The 17,483-nt window shown below is 34.6% G+C and overlaps 1 protein-coding gene across 1 annotated transcript; it reads left to right on the top strand.

Annotated features, from left to right (window-relative positions):
• Positions 1-15,071: 15,071 nt before the first annotated feature.
• Positions 15,072-17,460, top strand: LOC107495904 (uncharacterized). The gene is made up of 6 exons (XM_052262765.1): positions 15,072-15,200; positions 15,529-16,208; positions 16,282-16,591; positions 16,679-16,794; positions 16,870-16,916; positions 17,112-17,460. The coding sequence occupies exons 2-5, from the start codon at positions 15,535-15,537 to the stop codon at positions 16,913-16,915; spliced, it is 1,146 nt and encodes a 381-aa protein (XP_052118725.1). The 5' UTR covers positions 15,072-15,200; positions 15,529-15,534; the 3' UTR covers position 16,916; positions 17,112-17,460.
• Positions 17,461-17,483: the final 23 nt, after the last annotated feature.

A 17,483-nucleotide genomic window follows, 5' to 3' on the forward strand; every position in this document is an offset into this window, starting at 1 on the left:
TTTGAAAGGTACAAAGATTTGAGGGTATAATATTAAATTAATTAAATAAAAAATATTGGTGAGCTAAATAATTAAGACATAAATCTATCACATAACGAAAAATAATACATATAAAACTATTAAATTATATAATATTTTTTTAAACACATATCTCACATATAAATATAGTTTCTTAAAATTTTAGAGAGGGGGAGCAGAGACCACTACTCACCTTCTCTAAATCCGTCCCTAGTCAATATCATATATAAATTCTCAAATTAAAAAATGTTGTTAAACAGTTTTTAACACCCTTTGATAATTACCAAAATCTGTATAATTTTTTTTAATTGTGTTGGATTTCAAATTTTCTTTCCATCCCATGTCATTGATGTACAAAGAAGTTGGTGAGATTAAGATTTGTTGTGAAAGTGAGGAAGCACCGAAGAAATGGGACTTTGAAACAAAACAAAGAAACTAAAAAACAAATGTACGGTTGTGTGGGAATGAATAAAAATGTCGTACAAATCATGTTACCCCATTCGGTAGGGGTGTTCGCGGTGCGGTTTGGTTCGGTTTTGAAGGAAAAAGTCATCCGATCCGAACACTTAATTTATGTGCGGTGCGGTTTGGATTGGATGAACATTTTTTGGAAATCCGATCCGATCCGATCCGATTACAAGCGGTTTGGATCGGTTTGGATCCGCGGTTTTTTAAATACAAAATAATAACTTAATTTATAAAGTTATATAACCTGTCCAATAATCCATTATAATAATAAAACACAATTCAACGTAATAATAAAACAAAAATTCCATAAAACATTATAAACTAACATGTCCAATTGCCCAACAATCTAACATATTCAACAAGTATTGATAAAATAATAATTCTTCAGCATCAAAATAACTAAACAAGTCTCAACAACACAAAATTAAATAACATAGAAAAGTCTTAATAAAAACATAACATAAAGAACTCCAAACTGAAAGCTGAAGCACTGATCACTAATCAGATTCATCACCAGAGCCTTCTTCATCTATTAGTTGAGGAATTGGCTCAAGTTCTACAATAAAATGTAATAAAATAAATATTAGTAAGTTAAACATATTATCAAATAGTAAAGTTAATCACTATGTGAAGATAAAATAAAACATAATATTAAAGAGCATTACCTTTCTCAAGTTTTTCAAATTCTTCAAAAGACTCCTCAAGGTCAATTGGCAATGAATTGGCTCGAAACCAATTTTGTGCACAAATCAAAGCTTCAACAGTTTTTGGAGTAAGAGAGCTCCTATATTGATTAAGCACTCTACCTCCCGTGCTAAAGGCGGATTCAGAAGCAACCGTTGACACCGGCATAGCTAGAATATCCCTCGCAATTTGACTTAAAACAGGATATTTGTAATTGTTAGAGCTCACTTTCCACCAAGTTAAAATATCAAAACTACTTGGATCAACTGGTTTCTCCAAGGACTCCATGAGATATAAATCCACTTCATTTGTGTTGACACTCTCACTTGCTTGTACATCATTTTCAAATGCTGCCGCAAAGCGAACATCATCAAAGGCACTATCATCCATATCCACATCTTGGCTGTGTTGTGCAGATTGGTGTGCTTGATCACTATTGAGAGCAACCCTATAGCTGTTAAACAAGTCATTGAATACTTCCTTCACCTTACCACATAAGAAATCAGCATCCTCCTTCTCAAACAACCTTTGAAAACTCCACTCAACAAACTTAATCTTGTATCTAGGGTCAAGTACCACAGCAACAAAAATCATCATATTCATGTTCCTTAAGTTACCCCAATATTTATCATGCTTAGCCTTCATTTTTGTAGCCATACCCTTAAGTAGTATGTCATTACTATCAGCCCAAGTCTTCAAAGAACTAAGAATTGAACAAAAGTGATGAAAATATGAAGAAGAAGTCACAAATGTAGAACCCGAGACTTTTTTGGTTACATCAGAAAAAATCTTCAAAAACCTCACAAAACATCTTGCATTATCCCAATCTTCATTCTTTGGAATGCCCCCTTGCATCATTACAAACTCAGCATCCCTCTCACTTAATCTCTTGAAGGCCTTTTGGAATTTTAAAGCACTATCAAGCATTATGTAAGTGGAATTCCATCTAGTGGGGACATCTAATTGCACACAAGAGCAGTCTTGGATCCTAGCCTCTTTAATGCAACTTTTAAACCTATCCATACGACTAGGAGAAGCACGGACATATCTAACAGCATTTCTAATTTTACTAATTGAAGAATGCATATCCTTCAAACCATCATTCACCACCAAGTTCAAGATATGAGCACAACACCTAACATGCAAATGTTCACCTTTTAAAGGATGTGAATTCCAATCTTCCATTCTACCTTTCAAGTAACAAATGGCAACATCATTTGAACTAGCATTATCAACCGTGATGCTAAAGACTCTACTTATTCCCCAATTCAAAAGACATTTTTCTATCTTCCTACCAATTGTTTCACCTTTATGATTCTTGATGAGACAAAAGTTAAGAATTCTCTTTTGCAACTTCCAATCTTGATCAATAAAATGTGCAGTGAGACAAAGATAGTTTAGATTTTGTACAGAAGTCCAACAATCAGTGGTCAAACACACACTTTGATTTGAGTTTATAAAGACACTCTTCAACTTGCCAAATATACCAAACACTAATTATCCTATATATTATATCAACAAAAAATATTATTAGCCGATATATTATCTCCACCGACCTAAACTCCTAGGCTATAATTATCTTCATCTAATTAAATATAATGGCTATAATCTTCTTGGCACTACAAAGGAAATAAATATATAAAATTTGTTTGTGGTCACGGACTCTCACACTCTTAACAACTCATTCGTCAATTTACATTTGTGTTTTGAACTTCACTTTGTTTCCTGCATCATACTTATATCATCATTTCTGTCTCATGCTCTTTAATTTCTTGTATTTTATAGCCTCATCGTTCGAGCAAGAAATCATAGAGAAAATGTTTTTTCACATAACATTATCTTGTAGGTTAGATCCAACATTTAATTAACCTGTAGCTATTAATCAGAATACAACTTTTACTACACTATATCCAACGGTTAGTAACGGTTATAGAGTCGAATAATAACAGTTTTTAATCGCCGTAGAACGAAACAGCAGTTGCTAATCCGCTTTAAGCTAAGATGCGGCAAAACCTTTAGTGGAGATTAATAGTAATCGCTGGAATAATTGCTACTAGTTGATATTTTGTCGCAGATTGGTTTAGCGGTAATTCTAACTATTACAAAAATGTAACAAAGCTTACTTGTAGCTAGGCAGCGGTTATCAACCGCTGCAAAATGTTCAATGTTAAAATTATTTGTTTCAATTATAGCAGCGGATTTGTAACTGTCACTAAATGATGTATTACAGTTTTTTAAGCCAAAATTTTTAACAGGTGACCAATTCGTTAATTCATTTTACGTTCTTCCACTACGTAATTTGCTTTAATTTAGTAAAACACACAACAACCAATCAAACTAAAAAACAAAAAATAGAATAAAAATATATACGCAAAAGTCAATATATATAATAGTAATTTGTCCTAAGTGCATCAATGAATATAAAGTAGAAATAAATAACTCAAAAGTAATTAAACGGTGAACAATTAAAAAGTGATCAGATTTAAGTGTATCTATTTTTGTTGACTCAAACTCATGATTTATCATGCATATTATTAATGCCAGAAGATGATCTTGCACGAAATAAGGTCGGTGCATTTTTCAAATAATCCAGATCTACAACTATGTCAGGTGGCAAATTATCTCCTTGTTGCAGTATCTTAACAAATTTTTTATTGTCTGTCTCTTTGCCTTCTCCTCTATTGCCTCTATTTTTAATTCTGCTACCTCTGCATTAAGTTTTGCAATCTCCTTTTGATGTTCCTCGATTTGCACATCGGAGTCCGACTACTGTACAATATAACAAAAACACTGAGTGGGACATGGTCCGAAACCTAGTCTACCAACTCGTCCTGGGTGTACTTTTCCAAAAACTTGTGCAAGAAAATCATTCTGTGAAAGCTTCTTGTTGGATGCGTCTTTATCTTCGATATGTGCAGTTGCTTTTTGCATACATAAGAGATTTAGAGTTACACTAATTTTAAATTCACTGTTGTAAATTCAAAAAGAAAAGTGAAAAATAAAAAAACATGTATTACACTAACAACACGGATGAGTCATCATTTTTTTATGAGCCATGATCCATATTTCTCCTCTATCAATGCACTTTTTTTGTTGTTGCTCCTATAACATTCATGTGGATACAATCATATAACAAACAATACTATATTAAAAAAAAACAAAAATCTAAAATTAAATTTAAATTGATTACTTCTTCGTGTTTTTATATGACCAATGTTTTAGAACCCTTAATATATGTGTAACATTGCTTTGAATGATTTATAACATTTTTTTATATTTCTATAAACAAAAAACAAACATAAATGTGCATGGGATGAATTAATACAAGGTGAGAGGTCTATGAAATAGTCATGTACAGTTTCGGGAAAAAAAAAGTATAAGGTAAATGTATTTTGGGTAAAAATTTCTCTATTATTACAATCAATTCACTATATTTAGGAGTAATTCAGAGAATTTGAAATCGAATAGAATAAATACCAATTCATTATTTATTATTTTTGTGTCGTCTTTTAACCGATATTAAAAAAATTATTTTCAATAATTTACATCTATTCCTAATAATTTATGATTGGCATTATTATTATTATTATTATTATTATTATTATTATTATTATTATTTGTAATATATGCGGTTCGGTTCGGTTCGGTTCGGTTATGTAGAGGGGAACCGCAAACCGGACCGAACCGCAATAAAACCGATCCAAAATCCAAAAAATATCCAAAATAGAGCGGTTTAATTCGGTTTTCGGTTTGAATCGGTCCGGTTTCGCGGTTTTTTTTGGACCGGTTTGGATCTGAACACCCCTACCATGAATCCTAACAAGGATTTCATCCCTGTTTTGTTAATTTCAATTTTCAGCACCATTTCTCCCCCTTTTGGCATCAAGGGGCACTGCAAAATAAATAAAAATAACATACAAAAGGCAGAATATTTGTTTTTCACCAAAACACAATGGTCCAGTCAGCACACATGCATTTGAGCAAATGATAATCAAAGCTCAACTCGAAATTAATCCACTAACACAAAGTGCTCTAAACAGAGCCAGATCAGAGTATAAAACAGAGCAAAACAGGTATGCAAAACAGTGCAACAAATCAATGAAACATAACAATTTTAATTCAGCCTTTTTTCTCTTTTTCTCCCCCTTTTGTCATCAAGGAGGGATCCTGCAAAAAATGGAGAAAAAGTAATGCAATCCATAATAATTCAAGCATAAAACAAAATAGCATCAAGTTAAGTTTGGTACAGTCATCCAAGACAAATGAAAATAGTTTTTCTGAGTCAAATACACATAGAGCAAAATAACAGAGCATTCAGCAGTAACAACAGGTAACCAAAACTCAACATGTTCAAACATATTTCCTGCCAAACAATTCAATCAAGCAAAAATATCCAGCAACATAAAGTTCAGCCAACATATCAGATCAAATAAAATTGGCAGGCAATAAACATCAGAAAATTCAGAGTAACATTAGATCAGTCACCCCCTTTTTTTACTATCCTCCCCTATTAAGATATGATGTGATAATCTTCAAAAATTATTATTATTTTTTAATAAAAATACGATGAAGAACTCAAACGGGCCAGAGTCATGGAGTGGGTAAAAGAAATTGATTGGGCCCATGATCATTAATATTAGAATTAGTCTCCCGCTGTGCCAGTTCATCACGTCCTCAATTTTGTCTCCTGATTTCCTACGAGACAAAAACAAACAGAATAAAAAAATTCACAAATTCTCAACAGAACTTAATTCTATCATTCCCAAACTATTTCTCAAGGTGCAGAATCTGTCTTCACAGAGGGGCTTAGTGAAAATATCCGCAAGTTGATCTTCGAATTTTACAAATTGAATATCAATAGTTCTCTTTTGCACATATTCTATTAATGAAATGATATTTTATTTCAATGTGCTTGGTTCTTGAGTGCAAAACAAGATTTTTTGAAATATTTATGACACTCATGTTGTCACAGAACAAGGGTATACTATTGATCTTTAATTTGTAATCCTCTAATTGTGTTTTTAACCATATTAATTGTGAACAACAAGCAGAGGCAGAGATATATTCAGCTTCGGCAGTGGATAGAGCTACTGTGGCTTGTTTCTTGCTTGACCACATGTTGAGTGAGCTTCCAAGGAAGCAACACATGCCTGATGTGCTTCTTCTATCCACCCGATCTCCCGCATAATCTGCATCGCAAAACCCTACTACACAAAACTCATCAGATTTTGGGTACCATAAACCATAATTACTAGTTTCCTTAATGTACCTAATGATGCGTTTAACGGCTGAAAGATGGAATTCTTTTGGGTGAGATTGAAATCTTGAGCATACACCCACACTTTGAACAATATCCGGTCTAGAGGAGGTAAGATACATAAATGATCCGATCATTCCTCTATACTTTGTTTCATCCACATCTTTCCCATCATCATCCTTTTCAAGTTTAGTGTTTGGATGCATTGGAGTTCCCATTGGTTTGGAATTTTCTAGGCCAAATTTCTTGATTAATTTTTTTGCATACTTTTCTTGGTGAATAAAAGTACCACTAGGAGTTTGTTTAATTTGGAGGCCAAGAAAGAAAGTTAGCTCTCCCATTAAACTCATCTCAAACTCACTAGTCATGAGTTTTTCAAACTCTTCACAAAAGGACTCATTGGCCGATCCAAACACAATATCATCCACATAAACTTGAACTAGGAGAATATCATCATTAGATGCTTTAATGAATAAAGTTGTGTCCGTGGTACCCCTTTGAAATTGATTTTCTAATAAGAAGGCACTAAGTCTTTCATACCAAGCTCTTGGAGCTTGCCTAAGGCCATAAAGAGCCTTTGAAAGTTTGAAAACATGATTTGGAAAATCTTTATGTTCAAAACCGGGGGGTTGTACCACATACACTTCTCTATCAATAAATCCATTAAGGAAAGCACATTTAACATCCATTTGAAACATTTTGAAAGCCTCATGGGCAGCATAGGCAAGAAGCAACCTAATTGCTTCCATTCTAGCTACCGGTGTAAAAGACTCATCAAAATCTATACCCTCTTCTTGATCGTAACCTTGGGCCACTAATCTAGCCTTGTTACGAACAATTTGTCCATCCTCACCAAGTTTATTTTTAAAAACCCACTTAGTACCCGTTACCTTCTTACCATCCGGATGAGGTACTAGTGTCCAAACCTCATTCTTGTCGAATTGAGCAAGCTCTTCTTGCATGGCTTTGACCCATGATGGATCTTCAAGAGCTTGTTTGACATTGTTGGGCTCCAATTGTGACAAGAGTGCAAAATTGCTTGGTTCGGATTGCCTTTTGGTTGAGGATCTTGTTGTTACTCCTTGAGAGGGATCACCAATGATAAAGTCATGAGGATAACCCCTCATGGACTTCCATTCTCTAGGCTTTCGGATTGGTGTTGAGCTTTGATGAGCTTCTGTGGGTCTCACTGTTTCAGTTTCTCTTGCTGGCTCAGGAGACAAAATGAAAATGTCTCCTCCATTCTGACGAGACAAAACTGGACTGGCAGATTCTTCATTTTGGGCAGACTTGGAATTTTCTTTGCTTGTTCCAGCTTCTTCACAATCTGATTCATTATCTATCACAATACTGGGAATTAAATTAGAATCACAAAAAGTAACATGTATGGATTCCTCTATGGTCCTATGTTCTTTGAGATAAATCCTATATGCCTTGCTAGTGGTGGAGTATCCAACAAACATTTTCTTATAAGATTTTGGATCAAATTTACCAAGATTTTCTTTGTTATTAAGCACAAAACATTTGCATGAAATTACTTAAGATTTTGAGGGATTTCTTTCCATAGCTCATAAGGAGTTTTCTTCAACCCTTTTCTAATTATTGTCCTATTCAAAATATAGCATGATGTGTTTACAGCTTCAGCCCATAGGAATTTCGGAACCTCATTCTCACATAACATAGCCCTAGTCATCTCTTGAAGGCTTCTATTCCTTCTTTCAACAACCCCATTTTGTTGAGGTGTTCTAGGGCATGAAAAATTATGAGCAATTCCAAAATCATCACAAAATTTTTCAAAGTCTTGGTTTTCAAATTCCTTTCCGTGATCACTTCTCAAATGGGCAACTTTTAAATCTTTTTCATTTTGAATTTTCTTGCAAAGAGTTGAGAAAGCATGAAAAGCATCATTTTTATGAGCAAGAAAAAGTACCCAACCAAATCTAGAGTAATCATCTACCACTACCAAACCATACTGTTTACCTCCTAGACTTTGAGTTCTTGTTGGACCAAAAAGATCAATGTGTAACATTTTTAATGGCCTTTTGGTTGAGATTCCATCCTTTACTTGTTTACCTAATTGACAAGCATCACAAGTAAGATCCTTATCAAATTTAATATTTGGAATCCCTCTAACCAAATTTTTCTTGACTAGCTTAGAAATTTGGTACATGCTAGCATGACCCAACTTTCTATGCCATAGCCATTTTTCAGAATCAAGAGAAGTAAAACATGTCACTTTTTGTTCTTTCAAGTCCTCAAGAGTTAATCCATATACATTATTACTTCTTTTAGCCTCAAACAAAATATCCCTAGATTTTTCACAAACAACTAAACATACAAATTTTCTAAAAACAACTTCAAAACCTAAATCACACAATTGGCTAACACTAAGTAAATTATGCTTCAAGCCATCCACAAGGAGAACATCATTTATACCTAAAGAGAAACTTTTATCAAATTTTCCAATGGCCACTATCTTTTCTTGAACTTCACCATTTTTCTGAATTTTTTGGCAAACAACACAAACTCATTTTCAGAAGAATTATCACTGGATTCATCATTCAGGGGGTTAGTCACAGATGAAAAAGCAATTCCTTTCTTTTTTGAATCTTTTTTCAAATAAGTATTTTTAAAAGCAAATAAGTTTCCTCTCAGGTCATCAACTGACATGGAATCTAAACTACTACTCTTAGAAATTATTAATGCTTTTGTTTTCCACTCTTTTGTGAGACATCTCAATACTCTTCTCACTAGCACAGAATCAGGATATGTGATTCCCATAGCATCTAAGCCCACAATGATGATGTTGAAGCGTTCAAACATTTCATCAATAAATTCTCCATCCTTCATTGCAAACATTTCATACTCTCTGTTTAGCATGTCAATCCTGGTCTTCTTTACAATGGTGGTTCCTTCATGGGTAACTTGTAGTTTGTCCCAGATTTCCTTTGCCGTTGTGCATCGTGATACCCGTCGGTACTCCTCAAAGCTGATAGCACAGTTTAGCAAGTTGATCGCCTTGGCATTGAGCTCCACCTTTTTTCGGTCATCATATGTCCAGGCAGCTTCGGGCTTGAGAGAGAGATTTCCTTCAGAATCTGTGATGGTTGAAAATTGAGTACCTTTCAGGATTATCTTCCAAAATTTGTAATCTACTGCTTGTACAAAGATCTTCATTCTCTCCTTCCAATAGGTGTAGTTTTTCCCATTGAAAAGAGGAGGTCTGTTGCTTGACTGTCCTTCTGTAAGGTTGTAGGACACCAGATTTGAGCCACTGCTTTCTGCCATCTGGATCTTTTCTCCAAGCTGCAAACCTTGATCTCTTTGAGACCAAGCTCTGATACCAATTGATGGTTTTCAGTGGCTAAGAGAAGGGGGGTTGAATCTTAGCCCCTTTTTTCGCTTCTGAACCCTTGCTAGTCTTTGAAAAAACTTCTGGAGACTTTTTGATTTTTGTCTCGTCCCTAGCCACGAGACTTTTATTTTTGTCTCGTCACTTGGCACGAGATATTTTTGGTTTTATCTCCTGTGCAGTAGAAACAGAAATGGAGTAGAAGAGAGAGAATATTACACCCAGATATATCCTGGTTCAGCTGCTAAGTGCAGTGCAGCCTACATCCAATCTCCATCACAACAATGATGGAATTTCACTATAATTTTCTTGATTACAGACTGTAAAGTGCTAACCCAACTTACAAGGAGATTCTCACAGAATCATGAAACACAACATAGATAAACAAAGGAACTCTAAGAACATTTATGGCTTTTTCTTTTAATTTTGCACTCTCTGCCTTTTTCCACTCTATGGCTTTTTCATACAAATCTCACTATTTGCCTTTTTCCATGAGACTCAAGACATGACAAAATTAAACAGAAAATTACAAAATAGAATACATTGAAGGAGAAGAGAAATCTGTTAGCTCAGGTAGCTCTGAGAACACTGTGCCTTGCACTCTCACACTTTCTCCTTGAATCAAGCCGTGGCCATTCTCCCTTTTTATAGAAGGGGGAAGCCTCCATAGTTGAAACCAAAAACCAAGCTAACTTCTTCTTCTCCAAGCAAGAACTGGTTCAGCCAGAGAGAGAGAAGAGATAGCCTATGTAAAACCCAACATGCAATTACCTCTAGTCCTTCCTTGGTTATCAATCTCCATCAATCCAAGCACTCCATCCTTGGCTTGCTCTCCAAGATGAATTTCTGGCCCTTGATGCTTCATGATGATGATAGCTTCATCTGCTCCAATCTCTGCCTCTTCCATCACGTAGCCACCCTAGCTACTTCCTGTGGTGGTTGAGCAGAATCAAAGACAAGCCATCCTTTCAAGGATCTTCACCTTGCTGGCCAAATCTTCTTCAACCATTTTTGGTATGAAGAAGCTAAGATCTTATCACCATATCTTACCATAAGTGATAAGAATCTCAGCCACTACATTTTTTATGTTTTCTTACCATCAGCTTGATGGTCTTGATGCATGTAGCTCCTTCTTCCTTTTGGTAGCTTAACTTAGCTTCCATAGTTTCCTGTAATATGACCGAAGGAAGAAGGAGATGAGAGAGAAGAAATAATTTGGAAGGAAAGCAATTAAATGAGTTAAACAAATTAATTGAAAAAAGTTGCTTTTACTTCCCTGAGTAGCGTGTAGCTTTCAATGCCATCAATCATTTCAATGACAATCTTTCTCATGTTTCCAATGCTAGCAAATTAAATTTTGAAATCCATATCAAGAGAAGGAATGGGATCCTTTGGAGGCAAGAGGCAATTTTGCTTCCTTTCACAATAGGTTTCGGATCAAGCATTGGATCATGTATCAACAAAATTTAATTTGGGCTTGTAGCAATAATAGTTTAATTTGGTCCAAATAACATAATAATCAATTTAGCCATATAATAAAGGAAACATTCAGCCTAAATTTTGATTTGGGCTTGCAACATTTTTTTTATTTTTTGGCCCAATAAGAAAACCTGTATCACAAAATTATTAATTAACATATGTTTCATGAAAATCAGAATTAATAATTTTGCAATCAATTATTTCAATAATGTTTGTTCATCATCAAAATAAATTTGAGTTTTCCAAACTCATCAATGTATTTAAAATGGCCATTAATAAAGAAGAGACAATGATCCTCTCGGTTTTGGGCCTTGAACTTTGAAGTAGTAATTTTTAAAATCATAAAAAGACTCTTCAAAATTTGAAAATCTTTCCAAACTTGAATGGCATGAAGAGAAGCCCAATATTGTATTTTGGAATTAAATGGCTTGGTCAAATGAAAAAAAAAATAGAAAAAGACTCTAAGGAAAGTCTAAAGGTTGAGAGTATGCAAACAAGTTGATAAATCATCATAATGGCCTAAGAATTAGAATAGAGTTAAGTAGAGGCCACTTTACAAGTCAGTAGAAACATCTTATTCAAAATCCGTAAAGAGAAATCTCACACCAAGTCATAAAAAAAGGCATTCGTATATGTAACGAAATGAGTGTCCAAACTGTTAAGATGAGAGTAGCAAATTCTTTCCTCTAGATCAGGAGCTACTACGACATAGTTTTCCTCATCCTCTCTATTCTTATAGATCTGGTGAGAAAGTCAGAATTTCTCTAAAAAATATTAAAAGGCATTATTATGCAAATTACAGAAGAAGATATAAGAGTTTAGAAACCTACAAAACAGAATAACAACTAAACTCAACACATGAAAATCGGGCAAACACAAGAAGTCAGGGTATAGTCAACAAGTCTAAAATATGTTTCACAGTTCAGTTAACATATTCATCTTAGCTGCAACCAAAGCATGGCAGCGCCATTCAAGAGACACTATAAATCAAAGCAGTTTTTGTGGTATCACCACCATCCCACTAGTGGCGTCGCCACTACAAAAGGGGTAAAACACGCTCGAAACTAAAAGACATGCAAAGCAAAATCAACAAATCAGCAACAAAGACAAATGCTATAATTATCAAGACATGGTGTAACACTCTACTACATAGAGCTTTACGGCTAGGACGTAAATCTAAGATGGCGAGACGCTACGACCTCTAAAAGTAAAAATACTTATATATATATATATATATATATGACAAGAGTAATATAGCTAGGAACATTGAAAGAAACGGTACGGTCAAAATGAAACCGAAGATACAACACTCACGATAAATGATAAGACGAAAAGCTTATACAGAAAATCAAAAGACAGATATATATAGAGAGAGTTCTAAATACAAAGATATAATCAAGCTCTAGACTCGACCTGTAAAGCAAAGGCTGCCTAGAGTATATATATACACAACCTAAAATAAACCAAACATACATGCTAAAACCTGGTTCTCTGATGTCAACCTCTAAGAGGGACGATACAAGTTATATACAGGGGAGAATATCTATACATATACATATGCTAAGTACAAAATATAAACATGCCCAAAAGTAGTACTTCGCCTCCAAAGGATCTCCAGAATGCTCAGCGAGGTATCTCTGGACCTGCATCTGAAAAATACAAATATGTATGGAATGAGAACCGGAGGTTCTCAGTATGGTAAAGGTGCCCGCATAGATAATATATAATGCTCTGGAAAAATCAAAGGCATTCCTAGAACTCTGACACTCAGAAATCAAAGAAAAATATGAAGTTTTTATAGAAAAAGAAAGTGAAATGGAAGAAAAAGAAAGAAAGAAGAAGGGGGCTATATATAACTATTAGTAGGGGCAAAAGGGTAACTCTACCCCTTCTAAATGTTGTGCATGGATACAAAGAAAACTGAAAAGGCACGCGAACAGTTATGGAAAGATAAAACGCTAGTCTAATTAAATAACGTCGAGTTGTCTATCTACGTTGTTTCAAATCACGTCGAGAATACCGACCTACTCAAATAAGACGTGTTGCTCCTGTACGGCTTTTCAACATGCTTAAAGTAATAGCTCGACAAACTTCTTTGCTCGAGATCCAACTTCAATAAACTCATTCATGAGTAGGGGTATTATTCATACCATGACCCAAAAGAATGGCCCAATTTTACTAATCCAATTCCACAAAGAATTCATAGAAGTCCAAAAAATCTAACCATACTAGTCCAGTTAGGCGTACGGGTCCATCTACTCGATCTACTTGGACACAAGCGCCATAACCCGAACCCAAGACCTTGTCAAACACTACTTCAGATATTATTCACAACTTAACCACTACCTCGTTCTCTAACAATCTCTCTTGCTTTCTGTCTCTATCTCCTTGGATCATTATTTTCTTTCTTGTTAAAAGAAGTTAATAAACAAATACAAAAAGAAAATAAGTATTAGCCAAATGAAATAAAAAAAAAAAGAGAAATTAAATATCAACAATCCATACTTGCTCTACAAATTTTCATCTCTCAATTCTTCAACAAAATTATTTGAATCAATTACCATATAATAATAGAGCAATGCTAGGGAACCAAAAAGGTATTAGCCAAAAACCAACCAAATACCTTTGGGTGAATTCAAAATCTTTATGAGTTAATATATATGGATGTTTCTTCTACTAAGTATTAGAATGTTTCTTTTCATACTAAATGGATGTTCTTTTATATATTTTTCGATTTTTTTTGTATTACAAATGTGAATGTCTCTATTTTTTAAGAATTTCATAATTTTTTTAAATTTTATAGATATTTAATTATTTTTGCTAAAATATAACTGGATGTTTCTTTTGTTAAATATTAGGATGTTTTTTTTTTCATATTAAATCAATGTTTTTGTTATATTTCTGTAATTGTTCAAGGACTCCTTTAACAATGGCCTCTGACCTCCTCACTACCCTTGCCGAGTACCCTCCAAGCTTCCAATTCTTCCCGGAGGATGATGATGAACTTGAACAAAACGATGACCAAGATGAAAGCCCCCCTTCATCTCCAAAACAGCTCTGAAGCCCAAAGGGAGCCATAAGGGGTAAAACAATAAACCAAGGCATAAAGCAAACTTGGGCCAACAAGAATTGTAACTATTCTGGGCCAAGAAATGCTGCTAGGCCAAGACCTTTTTGGGAGACAGCAACAAGGAGCGATGGGGCTGCCAGCAAAGGTGAATCGAGTCAGGAGAACTCGGGTCGCTGCAAGCGGAGCACCCTAAGGGTCTGCGGCCCGGTTCTTCGCGCAACGCCAACAGACGATGCAAGGTCATCATAGTTGATGGCAAAAAGGTTTTGATTTAGAGTGTTGATTGGGTTAGCCCGCGTAGAAAAAAACGTCGCGATTGCATTGAGAGAGAAGATGAAGGTTTTTATAGGTTTTAATTAGGTTTACTTATTTTAAATTTTTTAAAATTTGAATTTAAAAAATTTAAAATTAATTAATTATTAATATAAATTAATGTGGTTTTGTTTAGTTTTTGGCTGGTAACCTTTTGGTTCTATATATTTTTCCATAATAATAACAGAAGTCATATATAAATTATTGTTCTAGATTGACAATCCATTAAAAAGTATTAAAATAAAATTTTCACTTTAAATTTTGAAGCCACAAGTCATGAGTTATAACCATTTGATACAAGAAATTAAATATCTTACCATCTTAATTATTATATTTCACATATTATAAGAAAAAATGGAAAAACCCGAAAACCCATACTTTTGAATATCAGACCGGGAGCCTCTCGAACTGGAACTCGTAGGGTTCAACATACTTTTGAACCGGAAGTCGAAAACGTCACTCCCACAACACGCTCTCCCTCTCAAATCTCAATTGAATTTGAACCTCTCTTGTAGCTTGGCGTCCTCTTTCCCCGATCGCCGTCTGTGTCTCCATAGAAGGTTAGTGCTACTGTTTTCACTTCTTGAGTTCTTGTTGGTGTCTCCGTCTTCTCTCCCAGAGCCTCTGTTAGTCTGTTTGCTGATTTTTAACGTGAAATTGCTAATTTTTGCTGATTTTGTGCTGCTGCTCTTTCTTTACTTCCTGAAATCTTTGTTGAAATTTTCTTGTTGCTGCAAAAATGAAAATCAAATCATTATTGCAATTTTTGTTTAGGGATTAGGGATTACTTGTTGCCTGTTTAGGGATTAGGGATTACTTGTTTAGGGATTACTTGTTGCCTGTTTTTAATTGTGAATAATTTGTAATGTAATCATCTTTGGTTGTTAGGCATTAATGTTTTCTGTGGGCGAATTTTGTTACCAATATCTGGAGCAACAAACAGGGGACGGATATCCAGTGGTAAACATTAGATATTCCGGTCCCAATGATCCTTTGCCTTTTGAACATAAGGCAGTAGTTCAACAATTCGGAGAAGAGACAGATATTGATTCTATAAAAGAATGGTATAGACGACAAGTTACCTGCAATTCATTACATGAAAGTTGTCTAAAGATGAACTATCTACATATTTCGGAAAGAAGGGCAATTACGCACTTTTATCAAGAGAGCTTAAGTTCATGGATGGAAAAAAAATTGAAGAATCCACCAGCAACAGCTACAGATTGGTGGGGGCATATAAGGCAAGATTTTGAACAAATCTTCAAGCCGATTTTTGCAACATTGAAGAATATGTTCCTACAGAACGATTACCATGGTAAATTGACTGCCCATTCGATTAAGGTTGAATATCCCTGGCCTGAGCAGCCTGAGCAGTTACGGGGTGTTTTGACGGACATGGACAGCCCCCGGGTTTATGACACTTCTGTTGTCGACAAACAAAAGGGTGATGTAGAGGCGCTGAGATCAATAATTTCAGATGTTATTAACTCTTTTGGAGTGGTTACTGACATTGTTGATGTTGAGATGTTTCATCAACTTGATTTTCTTCAAGAGAAATATGCTCACAGGTATAATTTTTTGCCTTTTCTAATTGTGTGTGTTTGTTTTTTTTTTTTGTTAAACTGACATATTTCAATTTAGGGAAATTACCCCCTTAGCAATAAGGTGGGGGATGAATCCAGTCCTGTTTTGGACCATTCCCAAACAAATTCAATTTCTGAACACAGTGTATTGGTTGATCTATCGAAATGGGATACTCTCAAATCCAGTTTATGATTGTGTTTTCGATTCATTTCCGCCGTGGGCATTTCAAGATAATAGACATCCAGCCTTGTCCAGAGTCTACAACTATGGAGTACAAGAACATCCTGGGCAATATAGTGCAAACGAAAGCATAGTAAAATACTATCGCAATTGCATTCAACATTTCGATTACCAGAAAGCCAAAACGGTAATTAAATTTTATTTTGGTTGATTTTTTTTATTATATACTGATTAATTATAGATATATGTATATATATATATATATTTTTTGCAGGCAAACTCACTTTCGGCTATTCACAAGCTATTCATTCGGCATTACCAAATTATATTACCATCCATCATACTGACGGAAAAGATTTGTGGGGGGAGGACAAAAAATATGACGGCCTTGTAATTAATTTACATTTTTGCTAACTTATAATTTCTTTTATGTTTTTAAACTTATTTTATTCTTTTTTTTTTCAGTGACAAAAGGTTATTTTACTTGTATGTGGAAGGAATAGATATTTAAGGTTAGTTTATCTCTTGTTGCATGATTTTAGTTTATCAAATTACGCGTTTCATTTAAAATTCAGTAGTTATAGATTGCTCATTAATATACTTTCACCATAGATATTTAAGCAAGTGTGAATCTCTAAGCAATTGCTGATTTAGGTATTTATATTATACACACACCCCAGTAATATTCCTAAATCTTTCTTTTACAGGAGATGCTTTTATTAGGCACCAAGTACAACAAGGCAGTGCAGGAGGAAGACGAGTTACCTCCAGAAAAACTTGCAATTGCTAACGTGGGGAGGCAAGATGCTAAGAAGCACCTTGAGGAGCATGTCTCCAATTTGATGTCTTCCAACATTCTTCCCGATCATGTCAAGCTATATTTTATTTGCACTTTCTAGACTTGCTTGCTACCAGGAACTATTTAGCACACGTTTTCTGCTTTTATAATATGATTGTTTCAAATGGAAGAAGAGCAAGTTGCTTGTTACACAATGATAGTGTCCTTTTTGTTTTTTAATCTCTATAAATGACATGGGGACATTCATGATTCTTGATCATGAAGACATTAGGTTTCAGTC

This window comes from Arachis duranensis, chromosome 6, assembly GCF_000817695.3.
Source record: "Arachis duranensis cultivar V14167 chromosome 6, aradu.V14167.gnm2.J7QH, whole genome shotgun sequence".
NCBI lineage: Eukaryota > Viridiplantae > Streptophyta > Magnoliopsida > Fabales > Fabaceae > Arachis > Arachis duranensis.